This window comes from Malania oleifera, chromosome 1, assembly GCF_029873635.1.
Source record: "Malania oleifera isolate guangnan ecotype guangnan chromosome 1, ASM2987363v1, whole genome shotgun sequence".
Lineage (NCBI taxonomy): Eukaryota > Viridiplantae > Streptophyta > Magnoliopsida > Santalales > Ximeniaceae > Malania > Malania oleifera.
In genome coordinates this window covers 103,727,716-103,746,251 of record NC_080417.1, presented here as the reverse complement: position 1 = coordinate 103,746,251, position 18,536 = coordinate 103,727,716, and the positions used below count along the sequence as shown (strand labels likewise).

General features: G+C 36.7%; 1 protein-coding gene across 2 annotated transcripts in view; it reads right to left on the bottom strand.

The window, feature by feature from the left end:
• The window catches only part of LOC131143741 (polypyrimidine tract-binding protein homolog 1), a 31,199-nt gene extending 13,932 nt beyond the window's left edge, over positions 1-17,267 (bottom strand). Inside the window, exons 1-5 of one of the 2 annotated variants that reach the window (XM_058092026.1) lie at positions 16,833-17,267; positions 3,378-3,587; positions 2,364-2,426; positions 2,193-2,266; positions 1,981-2,076 (exon numbers count right to left, since the gene is read on the bottom strand). In XM_058092026.1, coding sequence (XP_057948009.1) covers positions 1,981-2,076; positions 2,193-2,266; positions 2,364-2,426; positions 3,378-3,587; positions 16,833-17,015 — 626 coding nt within the window. In that variant the 5' untranslated portion in view covers positions 17,016-17,267. The remainder of the gene's footprint in view (positions 1-1,980; positions 2,077-2,192; positions 2,267-2,363; positions 2,427-3,377; positions 3,588-16,832) is intronic. The other variant, XM_058092036.1, reaches the window with a different exon arrangement.
• Between the last annotated feature and the right edge of the window lie 1,269 nt (positions 17,268-18,536).

Below are 18,536 nucleotides of genomic sequence, written 5' to 3'. Positions count from 1 at the left end.
GGCCAAACTAGCATCTACCCACATGCTGATTCGGTCAGCACAAAATTAAAACCCAAACCCTAAACCCTCTTCTCTCCTTTCTTCTCCATGCATAGCGATGCCTCGCCTCTCTTCTCCACACGCAGACACGCACAGCCATCACCACAACTGCGCCTCTCCTCCCATCCCATATCAAACAAGTGCCAAAGCCACATCTTCTCCTCTCTTCTCACTGTAATTTTTGTCAAAAGGAGAAGGAGGAAGAAGAAGGAGAAGAAGAAGAAGATGGTACGAAAGAATTTTTCAGTACTTGGGTTCCTCCAATTCTTTTGTTTAATTTTGTGCGATAATCTAGGGGGTAAAAAAGGAATCATTTTGTTTGCTTAGCAATTTTTCTTGCCCAAAAATAGCTTTATTTTTTAAATTCTTTCTTATAAGTTCTAGCATGTAATTTTTTAATTTCCGAAAAATACATTTAATTTTTAAAAATGAAGAAGAAGAAGAAGAAGAAGAAGAAGAATTTCTTGGGAGATGGGACGAAAGAATTTTTCAGTACATGGGATCCTCCAATTCTTTTGTTTAATTTTTGTGTGATAATCTAGGGAAAAAAAAGGAATCATTTTATTTGCCTAGCAATTTTTATGGCCCAAAAATAGCTTTAATTTTTTAAATTCTTTCCTATAATTTCTAACAAGTAATTTTTTAATTTCCGAAAAATAGAATTAATTTTTAAAAATTTTCCTATAATATATTTATAACTGAATAATTTTCTTTTTTAATGTTTTCTTTTATTTTTTTAAGTTCTCATGAAAATGTTTAAAGGTTAAAATAGTAAAAACAATATTAATATTCTGGTTTTTGCCAAACGACCTAAATTGTTCAGGATTCAGGGGTTCACTTTAGTTCTAATTCCGGTTTTCACAAATTCAGAACTAGATTCAGTATTCAGCCCTTAATTCTTAATCTTGTCAAACAAACCCTTTGAGTTTTTGGTGATTTCAAAAGATTATTAAAACACCATACAATGCTCTCATACAAATTCTCCCACCACTACTATCCTATTTTCCTCAATTATAGAGTTAATTTCTACTAAAAATTTAAAACTCAACGGCTCACACATAGTGCATACCACATCCCTAGAAATTATCTACCCAAGCTCAATGTTATATGCTTGTATGCATCAGCCATAATGATTGCACATAATTCCAGGAAACTGCATGTGCTAATGTTTAGAAACACTATATACAGTAATTTTCTAGACAAATCAATGAGCATGCAAAGCAGGAAATCACAAACTCAAAAGAATTTAAGAACTTAGTGAAAGAGGATTATGTGATCTTTTCAGAATGAACAAACCATTGTAACATACAAGTTGAATTATCTTGCATCAAGTTGACCAATTTTACAGGTTGTTGCATTTGACAATGAAATATAATTCTGCTCGAATGACCTGATTAAAAACAACAATGTATCATCCCATAAGTTAAAAGGCTTGTTAGTTAGGAATCCACAAAGCAAGCAAAGAGTACTATGAAGTAACGTTGCTTGCTGCTGCAAATAATAGTCCAATATTTTCAAAAGTATTCCCATCCAGATGAACAATACAAAGAGTTGCCCATTCTATCCATTCCAACAATAGAAAAAATTAAGAACTTAACATGTTCTACCACAACAACATGAAACAATGCATTAAACTACAATAAGATGAAGGAAATTACGAAGTGGCCAAGACAAACAAATCTTGTTCTGGCTACCAAGCTTCACTAACCCCTAGATGACAGAAAGCACACACATCAATTAGCAAGACCTCCATTGTTAAATAAAACATATAAAAGCATGGAGATAAAGTGTGAAGCAACAAACCTTCACACAATAATAATAATAATAATAATAATAACAATAATAATAGTAATATCTAATTAAAGAAGCACCAGCAATGGGCAAATCAAAGCCCAGTGACTTAAGGAAAATTTGAAATAATTTATCTTGGCACATTTTTACCTGCTTCGGTTGGACTGGAATTTAATATTCAGATCAGTGTGGGCAGAATATGATATGCGCAGGTGACAAGAACTGATGCGATCCGGCAGCAAGTACCTGAAATTTAAAATATTGAAATCTCATAATTTCCAAGCTAGAAATAATTCATTTCCAGACCCTGCAGCTTCAAAAAATAGGTAAGGGGAAACTGGTATAAAAGAAGAAGTGCATGCCTGGGTATACTTCTTCCATCTAGTGCATTCCTTGCTGAAGATGCCGTTGCAGCGTCACTGAATTGGATCAATGCCTGCCAACAAAATGTCAAAAAAAAATTATATAATGAAAAAATTTTGAAAGAAAATACAACCCCAAAAAATCCAAGATTCCAAATTCAGTCCTCTCACCTGAAAACCAGCAGCCTTTTCAAAAGTAGCAATTTTATGCACAAAACCAAAAGCAGAAAACACCTGAAAATTTAAATTAGATATGAGCATTTAAAAAACTGAAAATCAATTTTAAAAAGGCCTGTCATGTACCATACCAAATGTTTAAATACCAACAGTTGAGAAATAAGTGCAGAATGACACCTGTATATATATGCGTGAAGATAGACCTTAGTATGACGCACATGACAATATTTCCAAACTGTCTCCAACAAAAGAATTTAAACAAGAAGCATCACCATCTGTGATTCAAGTGATCTCAGTCAAAATTGACACATAATTTAAACAGGACGCTGTCTCTAAAAGGAAACAAGAGAAATACAGCCTGAGTTTACTTCAAAACTATAATTCTGACCCTATATTCCCCAATTAAAAACCATATATGTGCTAGAACCAGGTCTGTCAAAACAGATGCAAATTAAAACAGGAACAAACCAAAAAAAAGAAAAAAAGGATTCTCAATTCCAATGATGAAGTTTGCAAGCAGTCATCAATCAACAATCAAAGAGGTTCATGTGAAACTAGAGCTTTAAGTTAAACATGACAGTGAGACACCTAGTACAGTTGGGACAAACCAAAAAGAAAAATGGCATTTCACAGTTTTCACTATAAAAAGCATAAAAATTACAAAAGGTAAAATGACCAAGAGAATTATATCTTTCCCAGTCCAGTACACTTCAAAAAATTTCAGGCTAACAGATGAGCAGAGAATCATAATCCATGAAAAAGAGACCAGAGAATCATAATCCATGGAAAAAAGACCAGAGAATCACAATCCATGAAAAAGTGCCGATTAACCAAAAGTTCATGCATCAAGTTACAGCTAGAAGTTGCACTTGCATCACAAACTATAAGAATTGAGAAAAATACTTCTAAAATTGGTGCTATGTAAGTCTACAAGCCCAATGCATACATTTCTTTCATGTGATAAGAATTAACAGGAAAAGTAACAGCGGCTTGCCAGAAAACACTTACCAAGTGAATCGTATCAATGCTCACATCACCCGCTTCTACCCCCTCTATGGTCACCAACAAAACATTTCCAGGAACATCTCCTGGACTCTTGTTGTTGACAATTTCATGTCTATTTGAATATTGAATATAAACTGTTTTACCGCGAACCTGGGCAGGATCTGAAGATGAAGCATAATATGAAACCATTGAAATGGCTTGATTAAGATCTACCTGCAAAATTATTTTTCCATAAATAAAATAAATTATTGATTTTTTTTCAACAAACAGCTACCACCTAAGTGCAATACAAAGAAATTATAGTACAGGACAGGACAGAGTTTCCTTGTCAACAAACTGCTGCCACCCAAGAGAAACACAATGAAAACATAGTATGAATAACATGATGTCAAGAGCGTTCAACAAACAATATGCATCCAAAACATAATTAAGATCAGTTTAGAGAACACATCACAGTGCGTGTTACAGCAAGGGTTCTACAGGAACAGCTGTGGACATTTTCTGCGTCACATAACAGGTTGCAGACACCAGAATCATAAATCTATCATTTTTTCATGTTAGGGACTTGGAAAATACATTTACATACAAATGACAACTGAAAATTATTTTTGTTTTTAAGCCACCCTTGACAACAAAGGCCTTGGATGTATTATTTAAGGCTGATTAATGGTTGTAAATGTTATGTAAGCAATAAATTGTAACTAAATTGAGAAATAAACAATGCAACATGTTCAGAGTCCATAAAAGCACATCAACACATTAATCAAGGAAAAGAATGGACTTGAATGTGTGTTCTTAATACTAAAACAAATTAACCAAAGTAACTGAATATAAATTTTAAAAAATAATATACAATTAACAAATAGTTAATCTACTCTCCAGTAAAATGAGGAAGGCAAAAAGGGACTGAAATTGTCTGAAGCAGCAGGACTCAAATCTAAACTAAATGAGGCCGAAAATGATGATGATGATGATGATGATGATGATGATGATAATAACAATAATAATTTCAACCATGTTTTGTTTGCCAAATGTCTATTCAGGAATAGAGTGAAAATGGACAAAAATGGTTAAGGGATGGAATAATTTAGAAAAGAGTCACTCGTACAAAACTTTGTGCTTCCATCAACATAGAATAAGATAACACTTAAGAGTAGGCATCCACATAGTGAAATTTGGGAATAACCATTCCTTAGCCATTCCTCTCTTTGGATTAACTAAAGAGTCCACATTATTATCTGCTCTATGATGACAACACATTTTCTTTTGTAAATCATCAAATCCTAATCCTATGATCATTCTACACCTAGGAGTGGGCATTTCATGAATCAAATGTAACCTTAAAGAGTGTTTTTGTTTGCTTGTAATCAGAATGAAGGGATCAGAAATTGATGGCTCATTTCAATTGTGAGCATTTGGTATGCACCAGAATTGAAATAGAGCATCGCAGGGGCCATGTTTTGACAAGAATCAAGTCCTTTTGACTGTGGCAACTTGAATTATGAGCAGAGGGATGGGGTTCAAGAAAAATATTACAAATCTCATATCATTTTACATAAATGTCACTCTCATTATATGCGTATGTACAGGCAAAACAAAAGCAAACACCAAGGGCACCAAGAGAGTGCAACCTAAGTACACAATAAGAAATTACAATAAAATTTTATCAACAAAATCAATGATAACCTCAACATTTAAAAAATACCATCAAACCAAAGAAAAAAGAAAAAAAATTTAGTATATCCATCCTCAACAAAATTAATAGAACTATAGAAGCCCCAATTCCTACAAAAGCTATACAGTTGTTTTTTTATTTCAAACCATCCAAAAGATGGTCAGTGGGATCAGCTCTACAATTTTATTTCATTCTTTGTCAGTTGAATACCCCTCCAAGCCCACAATTCTCCATTCCTCCCCATTCAGAGCCTGCTAGTAACCAGGGAATGTCACTCATAGCCAAAGTACTTTCCAGAAAATTTTTGTACTCCTCGCATCCAACAAGCATATGGCACAATCTCTCTCCCAAAGAAAGCACCTGTCAACTACCATGATTCCCCACCTTTGAAGATATCCAATGTCAAAATCCTTTTAACAAGTAGCTTCCCAGTCATAAAGAAAACTACTTTAGTGAAAGGGCTTTCCAAGGAAAGTCAGTCCTCTCCCCTCCTTGATTACCACCACCAACTACCCTGAAAAACATATATATTTCAATACCAAACCAAGCCATTCATCACGCTTTCCCACCTCTCCCTAACAGGCCATCTTGCATATGCACAGTCAAGCCACTCCCATGCAAGCTATCTAACAATTTCGCAAAAAAAGCTCCTGTGTCCCCTTCAAGAAAGATACATCACAAACTAAATATACCTGCAGGAACAATTCAAGGAACCAAAACACAGATCAAGAAATTTATTCTTTAAAGGAATCCACATACCAGCTGTCACACCAAAACTAAATGTAAACTCCCCATTGGCCATTACTTATAGCAAAACTGACCAGGTTATAGAGAGGCTTCCAGCCTCTCCTCATGTTTTTCTGCATCCCAGCCCTAACCTTAACCTTACAACACAAGGCACAAACCAAAAGGCCCCCTTCCACTTCTTCACCAAATTTACCTTCAAGTCAGGCATGTCCTCAAAACACAAGAAGATACATCTCAATCTCAGATTTTTGTTCAATTGGCCCCACAAAGAAATAATGGTACCGTCTGTGAAAAGTGAGAAATTACTTTGTTTTTCCTACATTACTCTTCCCAATACGAAACAGAAAAACAACCCGACCTCCACTATTTTACTCATGATTTTGCTTAGCACCTTCATTATCACAATAAAAAGAAAGGGATATAAAGGATTCCTCACCTCATGCCCCCAGGAATACACCCCGACAGATTTGTCTCCTCCATAACTGCCCAAATCCTATTCACTCCATGATATACATGAGAAAATATTTGTATGCCCATAGGCCTTTTCCAAATAACCCCATTACTTCCCTCCTTCAACTTGCTATCCATGACTTCACCATAAATTAAAGCCACGCTGAGGATTTATCACCCCACCACAAAAGCACAATGAAAAGGACCCAATACCTCTTCCACCACTTCAATCTCTTTGGCAACACTTCTGCCATAATGTTGTAAATATAGCCTACTACCATGAAATTTCTTAATTCTGGCAGCTCCATTTTTCTTAATAATCAAGGAAGTGTTGACAAAATCCCTCCCCCCCCCCCCCCCCACAGGGTGAAAATCAGCAAAGCATCATTTTTCACCGCCAACCAATCTCTCGGACAAAGCCATGGTAAAATAATAAAGCCCCAGCATTCTATCTATATCACAATCCTTTGACAGCCACGATCTCCTTAACATCAAATGGCATCTCAATCCAATCAGCCCTCCCCTTCCCTGTCTTCTAGAAATGTATACATTCCAGCAGAGATCTTTGGATATGTGATTTGGACTAAAGCTTTTAACAGAAATTACAATAGCCTCTTTCATGTCATTTTCTTCTTCAATGATCTTTCCCTTCACATCCTCCTTGCTAATAGAACTTCATTTTCTATGGATTTTCGCCACTTTATAGAAGAATTTTGTTTTTTTTTTTGTCCCCTCTCTTCAACGAATGTGCTTTAGACTTTTGTCTCCTAGAGATTATCCCTGTAACGTTGGGGAGCACCTTTTAATAGAAAATATCCTTCCAATGCAATTGGAGAAATACTGTGAATTTGAGGTCGTCCAGCTTCTAATTATGTGCAAAACAAGGACCAAAGCATGCAGCAGTTTGAAGTAATATTGTCCAAGCTGATGATCTATATGGCAAAGGGGAAAGCATGAGGCTTGGAAAAATTTTAATCATGGTCATAAGAAAGGACAAGAGACTTACAAAATATACTACCCTAATTTGAGTGGAATTTTAGAACAGCAATATGTAGACCTTTTCAAGAGAGGCTGCTCGTCATCTAACCCATCGATAGCATATAGTTCATGTAAAATATCTTTTTTCCTAGAATTATAACTTTATCTATCAAAAACTTTCTCAACTCACAAAACAAAAAATAAATGCATTCATTTTTTATTCTTGAATTTCAAAAACATGCATTTGCAATATTTATCTAAAATACAAATTCGAGCTTTCAAATACAATCTTCCAGAGTTCCTGTCACAATTCTAAACTCATGATTCTTTTCTTCTAAATTTTTGTGGGCATATATTTGTTTTGAACTAGAAGAGGCATTATGGTCTAGGCAATATTATATAAACCTAATATGATGAATAGATAATAAAAACCTATTGAGAATCGATGCAGTGCCTTCTTCCACAAAGCCAACTGAGGCTTAGTTTGGCCCCCCTGTGGCTTTTTAAAAGGACCTTTTTAAAAAGAGATTATTGGAATTGTTTTAAAAATTTTTTACCCCCCCCCCCCCCCCCCCCCCCCGCCCCGGGGGAAAAGGAGCTGTTACAAAGAAAGGTTGACTTTGAATGTTTGGTAAAAAAGTTGAGTGACTAGAAGAATTTAAAATGGGAAAAACAGATCTGTAGTTTTAGGAAATATAATTAATGCATTGATAATTTTGTAATATTTGAAAAAAAAAAAAATAAGGACAACAATGAAATAGAATGGGGAGAAAAAACTAGCTTTTAGCTTTTATCTTTTAAAAGCTTCAAATTTGTAACTCTTTAAAGCTCCCCGAAAAAGCTAAAAGCTGGCTTTTAAAAGCTGGAAAAACAGTTTACCAAACACATTAGACCTAGCTTTTGCTCTTAAAAAGGAGAAGTTGAGGCAAAAAGGGGACCAAACTCACCCTTGTATTTAGAAGAGCCTCTCAAGTAAGTAGAGAGGTTTGGCAACCAGTGAAGCATAATTCCATAGGTCCAGTTGACTAACAGGTTAAGATCAAATTTGCCTGTTTTTGGATTTCCCTGCGCAACCCCACTTCAATGGTGAGAAATTCATAAAAACATATCTGGCAAATATTTGATCCCCATAATGTTTCCTTAGCTTTGGAATTTGGATATTTTTCAAGGCTTTAGAAAGGAGTGGAGCACTTATTTTTCACCTTCTCAGCAAAAAGGGCAAAACATGTCTGCCTTGTGGTATGTAATTTCAATTTGCCTATAGATTTGTCCGCCTTCTGAATTCTTATGGATAAGTGATCGCTATGATCTATGACTGCTTGGAAATACTTCTGCAAGTGATAGTAAAAGAGCTAAACCCACCTTCTGATTTCATATATGAATTTGTTTCTAGATTAAAGGGAAGCCTTGGGACGACGACAAAGTGGTCACCATGTGACTTGGAGGTCACAAGTTCAAGCCATGCAAACAGCCTCTTGCAAAAACACAAGGTAAGGCTGCATACTATAGACCCATCATGGTCCACCCCTTCTCCAGTCCCCACGTACATAGCAACTTTGTGCACCGGGCTGTGCTTTTTTTTTTTAAGTGTTATTTGGAAGGCTAAGCATCCTTTTAAGCCTGAGCTTTCACTTGGACTCTTTCTCTTATTATGATTAATACTAATACCTTCTTATATAGGTAAGAAGGCTCTACAAGGCTCTTAGCCCAAATATTTCTATGTTTCACTGTGAGTCCAACGAGACTAATGCACACCTTTTCCTTCATCATCAGGAGGCAAGAAATCTTTGAGATGCCCTTTCCTCCTGCTTCACTGAAGTGTGGGTGGTTCCATAAATGTGTATGAATTCTTCTTGTGAGCTATCAAAGTTTTGGGAAGAGTAGACGAAGAAGGGCTTTATGATTATGCGCAGTGCATGCAATCTTCTAGATGCTGTGTCTTGGGAAGAATGCACTTTGTAAAGTATATCCTGTCCTCCTTCATTACTTTTGATTTGTTATTAACATATTTTTTTTATCTTAAAAAAACAGCCTGCACCTTAAGTCCCACTGATAATAGTCACAAGAGCACATCTCCACAGCCTTTTAGCATCCTCACCTTGATACCTTCCCCAAAACCAGCAAAAGAAATAGTCAAACATATGTTCCACTGAATGTGGATAGACCCATAATTCTTCCTAACCCCTAAGTTCATAATGACAGGCTTGGGCTGATGAGAGATAGTTGGAGATGATGGTACCCTGCCTTTTAAAAATCTCCACTCTTCACAATGCACCTATCAGCTCTTTCTTTTCTTCAAAGGAGAGCTATCTTTCTTGAGACTTTCATTTTCTTTGTAATCTTAACAAGAGATTGATGAACTCACCACAATTAAAGATTTGTATTCTTTTATTTTGTCAAATAGGGGCACTGAGTGACTTTAGGAACAGGATTCTTCAGACCTCTTAACTACTAAATCCGTTTTCCTTCTTCCCTTTAAAAACTCTCTCCACCAACCATTTTTCAAATCATCTTCCTTGGAGTCACATTATTTGGAAGGCTAAGGTCCCCACCAAGATTCGGGCCTACATTTGGATTGTCTCTCACAATAGGCTTGATATGCATAATTTACTACAATGCAGATGACCCTACAAGGCCCTGTACTCCCTATCCAGCAAATCCAATGAAACAAATGCACATCTCTTCCTTCATCATCAGGTGGCAAACTTTCTTAGGGAATTTTTTTTACCAAAATGGGCACTGGATAACAAAATATATAATTGGGGTTAAAGCCAAACATAATACACAATTGGGGTTGTTCACACCTTGAACAAGCAAACAAGGTGGGCCACACAAAAACAGTTAGGTGAGTGGGTTGTTCGGGTAACTGAAATGCAGACAACATGGCAGACCCCACAAATCCAAGCGTACCAAATGCAGGTGGAACTGAGTGGACTTGTTGCCCGTGCATCTGAAATGTGGACTCAGTATTGTCCACGAAAAATAAAAATAAAAATAAAGGAGAAAGCTAACAGGCCATCCATTAAATGCAAGCTGACTGTCTTTCTGCAGCTGGCACCCCCGGGAGGGGGGGGGGTAGGCTTTCAGCGTTGTCCAGTTGACCAAAAAATTAATTACATGTTTCATATCAAATATTAATGTATGCATGCACTAAATGCTGCTGCATGCATTAGACTTCCTCCAAGTTTTTCCAACTCCCCACACACATGACACATTAATTTTAACTCCCCAGCAATGAATCGAACCATCAACAACCCATTTAACCCAGTAATAAATAACTTAATGGGCATCTTCCTCCATATAAGACCACTCCCAACCCCCAACAACCTAACTACCGCTCTCTATCTGCCTTCCAAATTTTCTCAACTCCAAACTCCCAAGCCATGGACACCAACAAAGGCAATGATTTCTTTACACTTCCATACGCAAGACATTAAGTGGAGATGTCATGGATAGCCTTCATACTCATTCCAATTCGAGTCGTGGCATGTCTATTACACCATCATGCATTCCCCCACAACCAAATTATTTCAAAGTCACAGTGTGCCTTCAGTATTCAAGCATGAAGTCAGCATGGGCAATTACTTTCCACACGCCTTTTACATTGCAGAGTCCATTTATCTAGTTTAGACCCTACAACTGTGTAATCTCAATGTTGCATTATGTAACACTATTGGATAGAAAGTTCCAACTTCGCCTCGTCAGTGAATCACAGTCCCTTGTGTAAATACTTAGATGGATCTCACAATATTGCATATGTATAGCACCCCCATTGACATAGCAAACTAAGAGCATGTGAACCAATATGTGAAGAAGTAGAAGACTACATCTTGGAATCTTTGGGCATTTAACAGTTCACTAGGGCCTTCTAATTGTGTCCCTTCAAGATCATCTTCATCTAGTTTAGGGCCTTCATACTCCTCATTGTCATTATATCACGACAAAATTCCTTCACGCTCCTACGAATGTCACCCTCTATAGTATATCAGACAGTTTCTCTATGAACCATATTCCTAATTGCGTTAAGCTCAAAATTTGTGACAAGGACATTATCAGTAATAACATTCATGAGATTGACAAGAGTCAGAACCAGTATGCTCACCATGAAATTCTAGATTTTATCCATACTCTTCCAGTGTAAAATAATCTGGTTGTGGGGGAATGCACGATGGTGTAGTAGACATGCCACAACTCGTATCGAAATGAGAAGATGGTTATCCATGACATCTCCACTTACATTTCTCATGTATGGAAGTGTAGTAAAACCATTGCTATGATGGTGTCCATGGCTTGGGGGTTTGGAGTTCAGAAAATTTGGGAGAAAGATAAGAGAGAGGTAGTTGGGTTGTTGAGAGTTGGGAGTGGTCTTATACAGAGGAAGATGCTCACTAAGTTAATAATTGGGTCGTTGGGGGTTGTGATTTTGGTTGGTAGTTAGGGAGTTAAAATAAATGTGTGTGGGGAGTTGGAGAATTTTGGAGGAAGTCTAAAATAAATGTGTGTGGGGAGTTGGAGAATTTTGGAGGAAGTCTAATGCATGCAATAGCATTCAGTGCATACAGACATTAATTTTTTATAGAAAACATACAAACAACCATTAATATTTCAGTCACTTGATCAAGGCTGAAACCCTTCCTTCCCCTGACAGCTGCAGAGAGACAGCCAGCTTGCATTTAATGGCTGGCCGGTACCTTTATTTTATTTTTATTTTTATTTTTATTTTTATTTTTCGCAACCCCACTATGTCTGCATTTCAAATGCATGGACAACAAGTCCCTCACTTCCTACTGCATTTTGTAGGCTCTGACTTGCAGGGCCTGCCACATTATCCGCATTTCAATTTCACAAACAGCCCTCTCGCCTAACAATTTTTATGGGGCCCACCTTGTCCGCATGTTCAAGTTATGAACAACACCAATTTTGTAATATGTTTGGCTTTAACTCCAACTATGTATTACGTCACCCTCATATCCCCATTTTGGTAAACAAAAAAAAAAAAAAAAACCCAAAAAAATAATTTAAAAAAAAAACTCTTCTTAGGGGTGCTCTCTTTTTTTTGTTTTGTGAGCTTGGGTGGCTCGAAGGGGATCTCTTGCAAATGAAATATAGGCAGGTTCCAGAAAAACCAAAAAAATGGAAAGACCTCATGGAGTTGTGTGGTTTTTTCTACATGTGGACCATTTGGATCAAGAGGAATTCAAGAATTTTCAATGATCACACATTTTCCCCTTGATTGCTATGTATAGAATTGTATTCCTTGCCTCTTTTGGGTCCATAATCCATATTGTTTGGGTTTGTCACTGCCTGACCTTCAAAGAGACTGGAGGGTAGCTCGTAATTGTTTTAGCTATTCTTGACTCCCTCTTTTTTTTCTGCAGACACCTTGCTCTCCTTGTATTGTACATCATTTTTTGTTTATATATTTTTTCTATACAAAAAATTCTCTTAATGGCAGACTCTAGTCTCTTCAACTCGCTTTTTTCCTGCTTTTTTTCCCCTTTCTCCTCTCTTTCTTTGTATATCTTCAAAGAGCCTAAAGGCCCTATCCCCAATTCCTTCATATGGTACTAGTAAAACTCTGTAATTGTCTTCAACTTTTTAAGTAATAAATACCCACTTATTATACATGTTCCTCATAGCTATCTGCTCCCACAAAATAAGGATCTCTGCCAAAACCACCTCCAAAGGTTCATAACTAACGCATCTTTAGCAATTGGCAAATTTCTCTTGGGATTACAGCAAAGCAATTGTCTCTTTCAAATCCTCCCTTCCCTGACTAAGCTTAGACCAGGGGGAAAAAAAAGCCTCCTCCCCCATCTTCAAACCATTAGTTAAACACACTGTTCTTTCCTCTAGTCTCTAAATCGAAGCCCAAAAGAGATCCCTCTCTTTCTAAGTCATTCCCCAAGTCAATATTTCTTACAGTCAGAGATTTGACCTGACAGTTGTTACATTTCCTTCTTCATCCGTCTCCAGTTTCCTCCAAAATGCCTCAAACATCCCAGCTAAATCAGAAACCCTAATATTTTCCCCTTTTTCCTAACTTGAACTTGGACAAGCCTTATAGATGAAGCTGTGATTGGGCAACTTCTAAGCCTTGAAAAGATCTAGACAGGCCTAACACAAAATTTGGGCCCACTTCGTTCAAAAGCCAAACTTTTACTGTTATCCTTCCCGAACAAACCCAAGCTTTCCCAAACTCTTTAAAGCCCCCAAACATTCTTGCCTAGGCCCAAACTGCTGATATGCCAATTTGAAATACAATCCTCCGTCACCTTCCTTATCTTTCTCCTTTTTCTAGATGTTCACCTTATCCTTAGTGGGTGTGAATCATGCATCATCATCATTCATCCTACTCCATCCCGACAATCCCCTTCCCTTATTCTCATCTACAACCCTAACTGAGCAAAGATTCTTCTGCGACACCAACATAATCTCCCCTCCCACATCAAATTGCATCTCACACAATGCCTAGAAATGAGATATTTCAGCTCTTGCTAGCATTTCTTTCCTCTTCTTCCATATTCTTCTTCCCCATCTTCTTTGATCTTCTACCTTCTACACGTAAACATATTATTCATAAAATAATATACCTCCTAATAGTTGTAGTATTATAATAATATTTCCTTATGTCCATTGTCTACAAAACATATTAAAATCAATAATTTTTAAAGTTTTTTTTTCTAACTACGGAGGTTTCTGTAATTCCCAATTCCTTCTTCCACCAAACAATTCCAAGGGAAATCAATAAATAATCTCATTTCAATTCTTTATATGGTACACAAAAATCAATCAAAATGATCAATCTGATTTTACTGTAATGGGGAATGATTTTGATTCCTCTAACTTAGATTCTAGGGTTCTAAATAAATGCCTCCTTAGAAGAAAAAATAAATAAATTAGCTTCTAAACTTTTACTTTTTTTGTTTTCGTTTTTTTTCCGGGGGAAGGGGGAGTACAAAATAGGAACAACTGAGGCTCAAAAACTCAATCTAGGCTTTCAAACTTAGTTTGCTAGCATCAAACATAAGATTTGAACAACCCATCCTGTAACAGTTTCCAAGGCCCCCAATACCATAACCTCTTTATGACACATGCTAAACAAAAAACAAACTAGTAGCTTCAAAAATAGTGTGGCGTGATTGATTGACTTGATCAAACTAGAAAAAACCGGCCAATGATAGGGCCACCATGTCCGATAAGTTAAAACTTCCAAACACAGAAAATGGCTCAAGAAGTTGGATTAAAAATCAATCGGAAAATATTGTGCATTGAAAAGTGCCCTTTTGACAACTATCGTGAAATTGGAATAACGGACACTGCGATAAAGTATACTGACAGCTTACACTCAAACTAATCCACTTTTTTGTTCAATTTGTACATGGAACAAAAATAAGATTTACAGTGAAACCAATATACATGCCCAAGGGCTCAATGGACTTGGGAAAATGACTTTTTTCTTCATAAATACATCTGTAGCAAGTTTGGCTATTGTCTTCCAAATGCAAACTTGCAGCAACACCAACTCACTCTAATTCCCAACTCTTCACCCCTTGTATGCAAACACATAACTTGAGAAGGGACTGCTAACAAGTTGAAAGAAATTATATACAAAGAATTCCAACTAGAACCCAAAAAAAAAAAGGAACATCATAAATATCCAACTAAATCACTTCAACACTCCATGCTATGCCAATTGCTCATTTGGGATCTGTCGCAAGTTCCTCTTTATCTTATTTCCTTTTCAGTTTAGTATTCATGGCAGCTAAGATTTCCTATTCCTTGTGGAAATGAGATTCTTCGAGAGCAACGCAGGGTTAACCTATCCCTTGCAGGAGTAGATACTTAGAGAGGAAGGACTTGGAATCCAAAAATAGAAGATTAATTGAAGAGATTTCAGCCTATAGCCCAAGACGGGGGGGTGTAATTGGAAGAGGAAGGGATTTCACTCGTGTGAGGAATCATCAAAATTACAGTTGGCAAGGTCCCGTTTGGGCAAAACAGGCATAATGCTAAACAGCAAGTTTGTGAGGTTGGTTGATGGGGTATGTAAGATTTGAGTATGCTGGCATTTGTGTGCTTTTCACTTGTGTTTCATGTTTTGCTTCTGATCCAAGCCCAAGAGGTATCAAAGCCAGGTTTGACCATGAATGAAATAAATTGTGAAGACTGCATATTAAAGTTTCTTCCGCTGAAGGTGCAGTTATGCAGTGATTGACAACAGAGTGTGGAAGTTATACTGATTTGATCGCTGGAAGAAATAATTAATTTGCTGAGTCATGTTTTTATAGGATTTTTTTTTTTTTAAATGTGACCAATGGTGGCTTGGTAGAATGTTGGAGAATACCTAAAAAAGGAGAAATTAAAAAAAAAAAAAAAAAAACAAACAAACAAAAGGGTTCTACTTGGTAAATTTGTTGGAATTGGTTAATTGGAAAAATGATAATATTTAAATGCTCAACAAGATCCGCTGCCTTCTTACATAAAAACGTGTGGCATAATTGGCTTAAGTTTGATGTGTTTGAAACTTGAGGAAACAACTTATGATTTTCTGGGTGATGTGGATTTATTAGAACGTGCAGTCCTTTTGCAGATTTGATGGACTTGCAGGGTGGCAAAGGTTGTTGACATGGGCAGAACATGGTTTTGTCTTGGAGACTGTTTAGTTCATTTTGGGCTCAAATTCAGTGTCTTGCGTATGAAGGTACACAAGAATATTGAAGAATGGTTTAGGAGATCTGGTTTTGAAGGGAAGCATTAGAGAGAGTTTGTAAATCGTGTTGTGGCATTGGTTAAGATTTTCAGTTCAAGTGGAGAGTGTGATTCCTTGAATGAATTAGACCTTCGGTGGAGATTTGGGGGATTTGAGCCAAATTTTTTAATCTTAACTCATTTTTGGTTGAGTATTCTAGGCAGGTAATATTTCCTATTTGTTGCGAGAAAAGGATACTCAGAGAGTGAAGCAGGGGCTTACCAATCCCTTGTGGGTGTATGATACTTAGACAGCAAGGACTTGGAAGTTGGAACCTGCAAATAAAGGATTAATGATGAAGAGATTGCTTGGCTTTACCTTAAGGGGAAGGGGTTGTCCCAAGAGTAAGACAGCTTCACTCCCTCGTGGGAGAAAGCATTTGATCTGATTTAAAAACTATATTTGGAGAAGATCCCTCCGGTTTGGCAATATCTAGCATGAGGCTAATCTGCAAGTGTGTGAAATTTGCTTCTAAGGCATGCGAAATGTTGGGAGTATCGGGATTTCTGGGTTTTTCATGACTCATATTTTACTTCAGCTGCGCGCCCAACAAAACAAAATATGACAGTTCAAGATTTACCAATGCAACAAAACCCCCTAATTTGGGGAGACTACCTGTTTTAACCAGAAAGAAAATTCATCTCAGTATGCATGTACATGTTTTTATTACACATACGTGCGCCTGCGAGTAGGTGCGCGGGCACTCATGACTGAGCTGTAAGCAGGTCCGGAGACATGTTTCCCCAAGCAGAAATGAACATGGGGCGTATTGTCTCCCCAGAAATTTTCAGGTCAACTATTCTCTGCTGAAGAAAAGAAAAAAAAAAAGGCGAAAAAAATGCATTAAAAAACTCACAAATTCAACGAAGGCCTGATTACGGTTAGCGCCAACATTGCACTTGGTGTTGACGATCCTGCCGAAGGGCTTGCAGAGCTCGATGAGCTCTTCCTCTGTACACTCCCAGGGGAGATTGCGCAGATGCAGCACCTTTGAAGGAGTCTGCGTGTAGCGGAACTGGGGCTGCCCGGAGGAAGACATCGGGCGGCTAGCGTTTCGAGATGATTCGGAGATTGGGCTTTTCAGCCTGCAAAAAGTTGTGGACGAAGGACTGTGAGTAGATGGTCGGATTAGGGTTTATGGTGTTTGGCAACTCGGAAGGGAACACTTAAAGGTAACTTTGGATCTGTTTGGCTATCTAGAAAGTAGCGAGGTGGCTGCTCCCACCTACCAGGCTTTTATCGACCTCAGGGGCGGCGGGGCGGGCTCGAATCGGGGCAGTAATAATGACAATACATAACTATATTACTTGCGAAGACCTTTCACAAAGGATTACTTTTAACTGGTGGAAATGGAGTTAAGTTTCATATTATTCTTTCATGTTTAAGACAAAATTGAAATTTAAATTGTGTTAGTATATTTTATTATTATTATTTTATTTATTATCTTGAAAAATAGCATGTATGAGTTATGTATCTACATTTAATTAGGTCATTTATTCATATATCTCATAAATTTATAAGATTAATTATGTGAGTATATCTTTAAAAAAAAAATTAAAAGTGTACCTATTTAATATATATATATATATATACATCTTGTTTATTAAGTGCGTAAAAAATGAAATGATATTTTGTGCCTATAAATAGACCCCTAAGGCATTGGTACTACACACCAATTTCTTCACATCACTCTCATCGTGTCATTCTTCTTTCAAGTTTAGAGAGTTTGACAAGTAAAGAAATGTATTTTTTTGTGGAGCTTTAGACTCCTTCATTTGTGCAAAGTTGGAGAAAGTCGTATGATTCAAATCAAACTATTGTGTCCTAGGGGAGACAAGTCTTGAGAAGTTAGAGAGTTTGACAAGTAAAGAAATGTATTTTTTTGTGGAGCTTTAGACTCCTTCATTTGTACAAAGTCGGAGAAAGTTGTATGATTTAAATCAAACTGTTGTGTCCTGGGGGAGACAAGTTTTGAGAAGTTATGCAATACCGATTCGTGAGTTAAGCCAAAAATCGTAGAGAGCTTGAATCTCCTTAAAGAGAGCGAAATATTCATGTCTCAACCTATTTGTGAATTGTATTTATATTTGTATTTTCATTTGTGTTTAAGTTTTATTGTTTTCATTTTATTAGATTTACTAACAATTTTAAGGAGATTCAAAATATGAAGTCTACAGTTGAGAAACCGAATGAAAATGTTGAAGATCTCAACAAGTCTTTTCAGTTTAAAGGAACCCACTTCAAGAGAAGGAAAGATTAAGTATGATACCAAGGAGGCAGGAGAGCAAAATGCAATTATGCAGAAATATGGTAATACCAACAACATTAATGCCACAAAGGTAAATATTATTACTTCGAAACATATTACTTTACCAAATGTTTTTTTTTTTTTTTTTTAAAAAACCTTAATTAAAACCTAAGAGAAGAAATATGAAAAATAATAGTAGACCTCACAAAATGAATAGGGGCAACCTTAATCAAAAGAATTTGAACAAAGACCCATTTACAATCAAAACAAGCAAAACAACAATATTTGTTATGTTTGTGGCCAAAGTGGGCA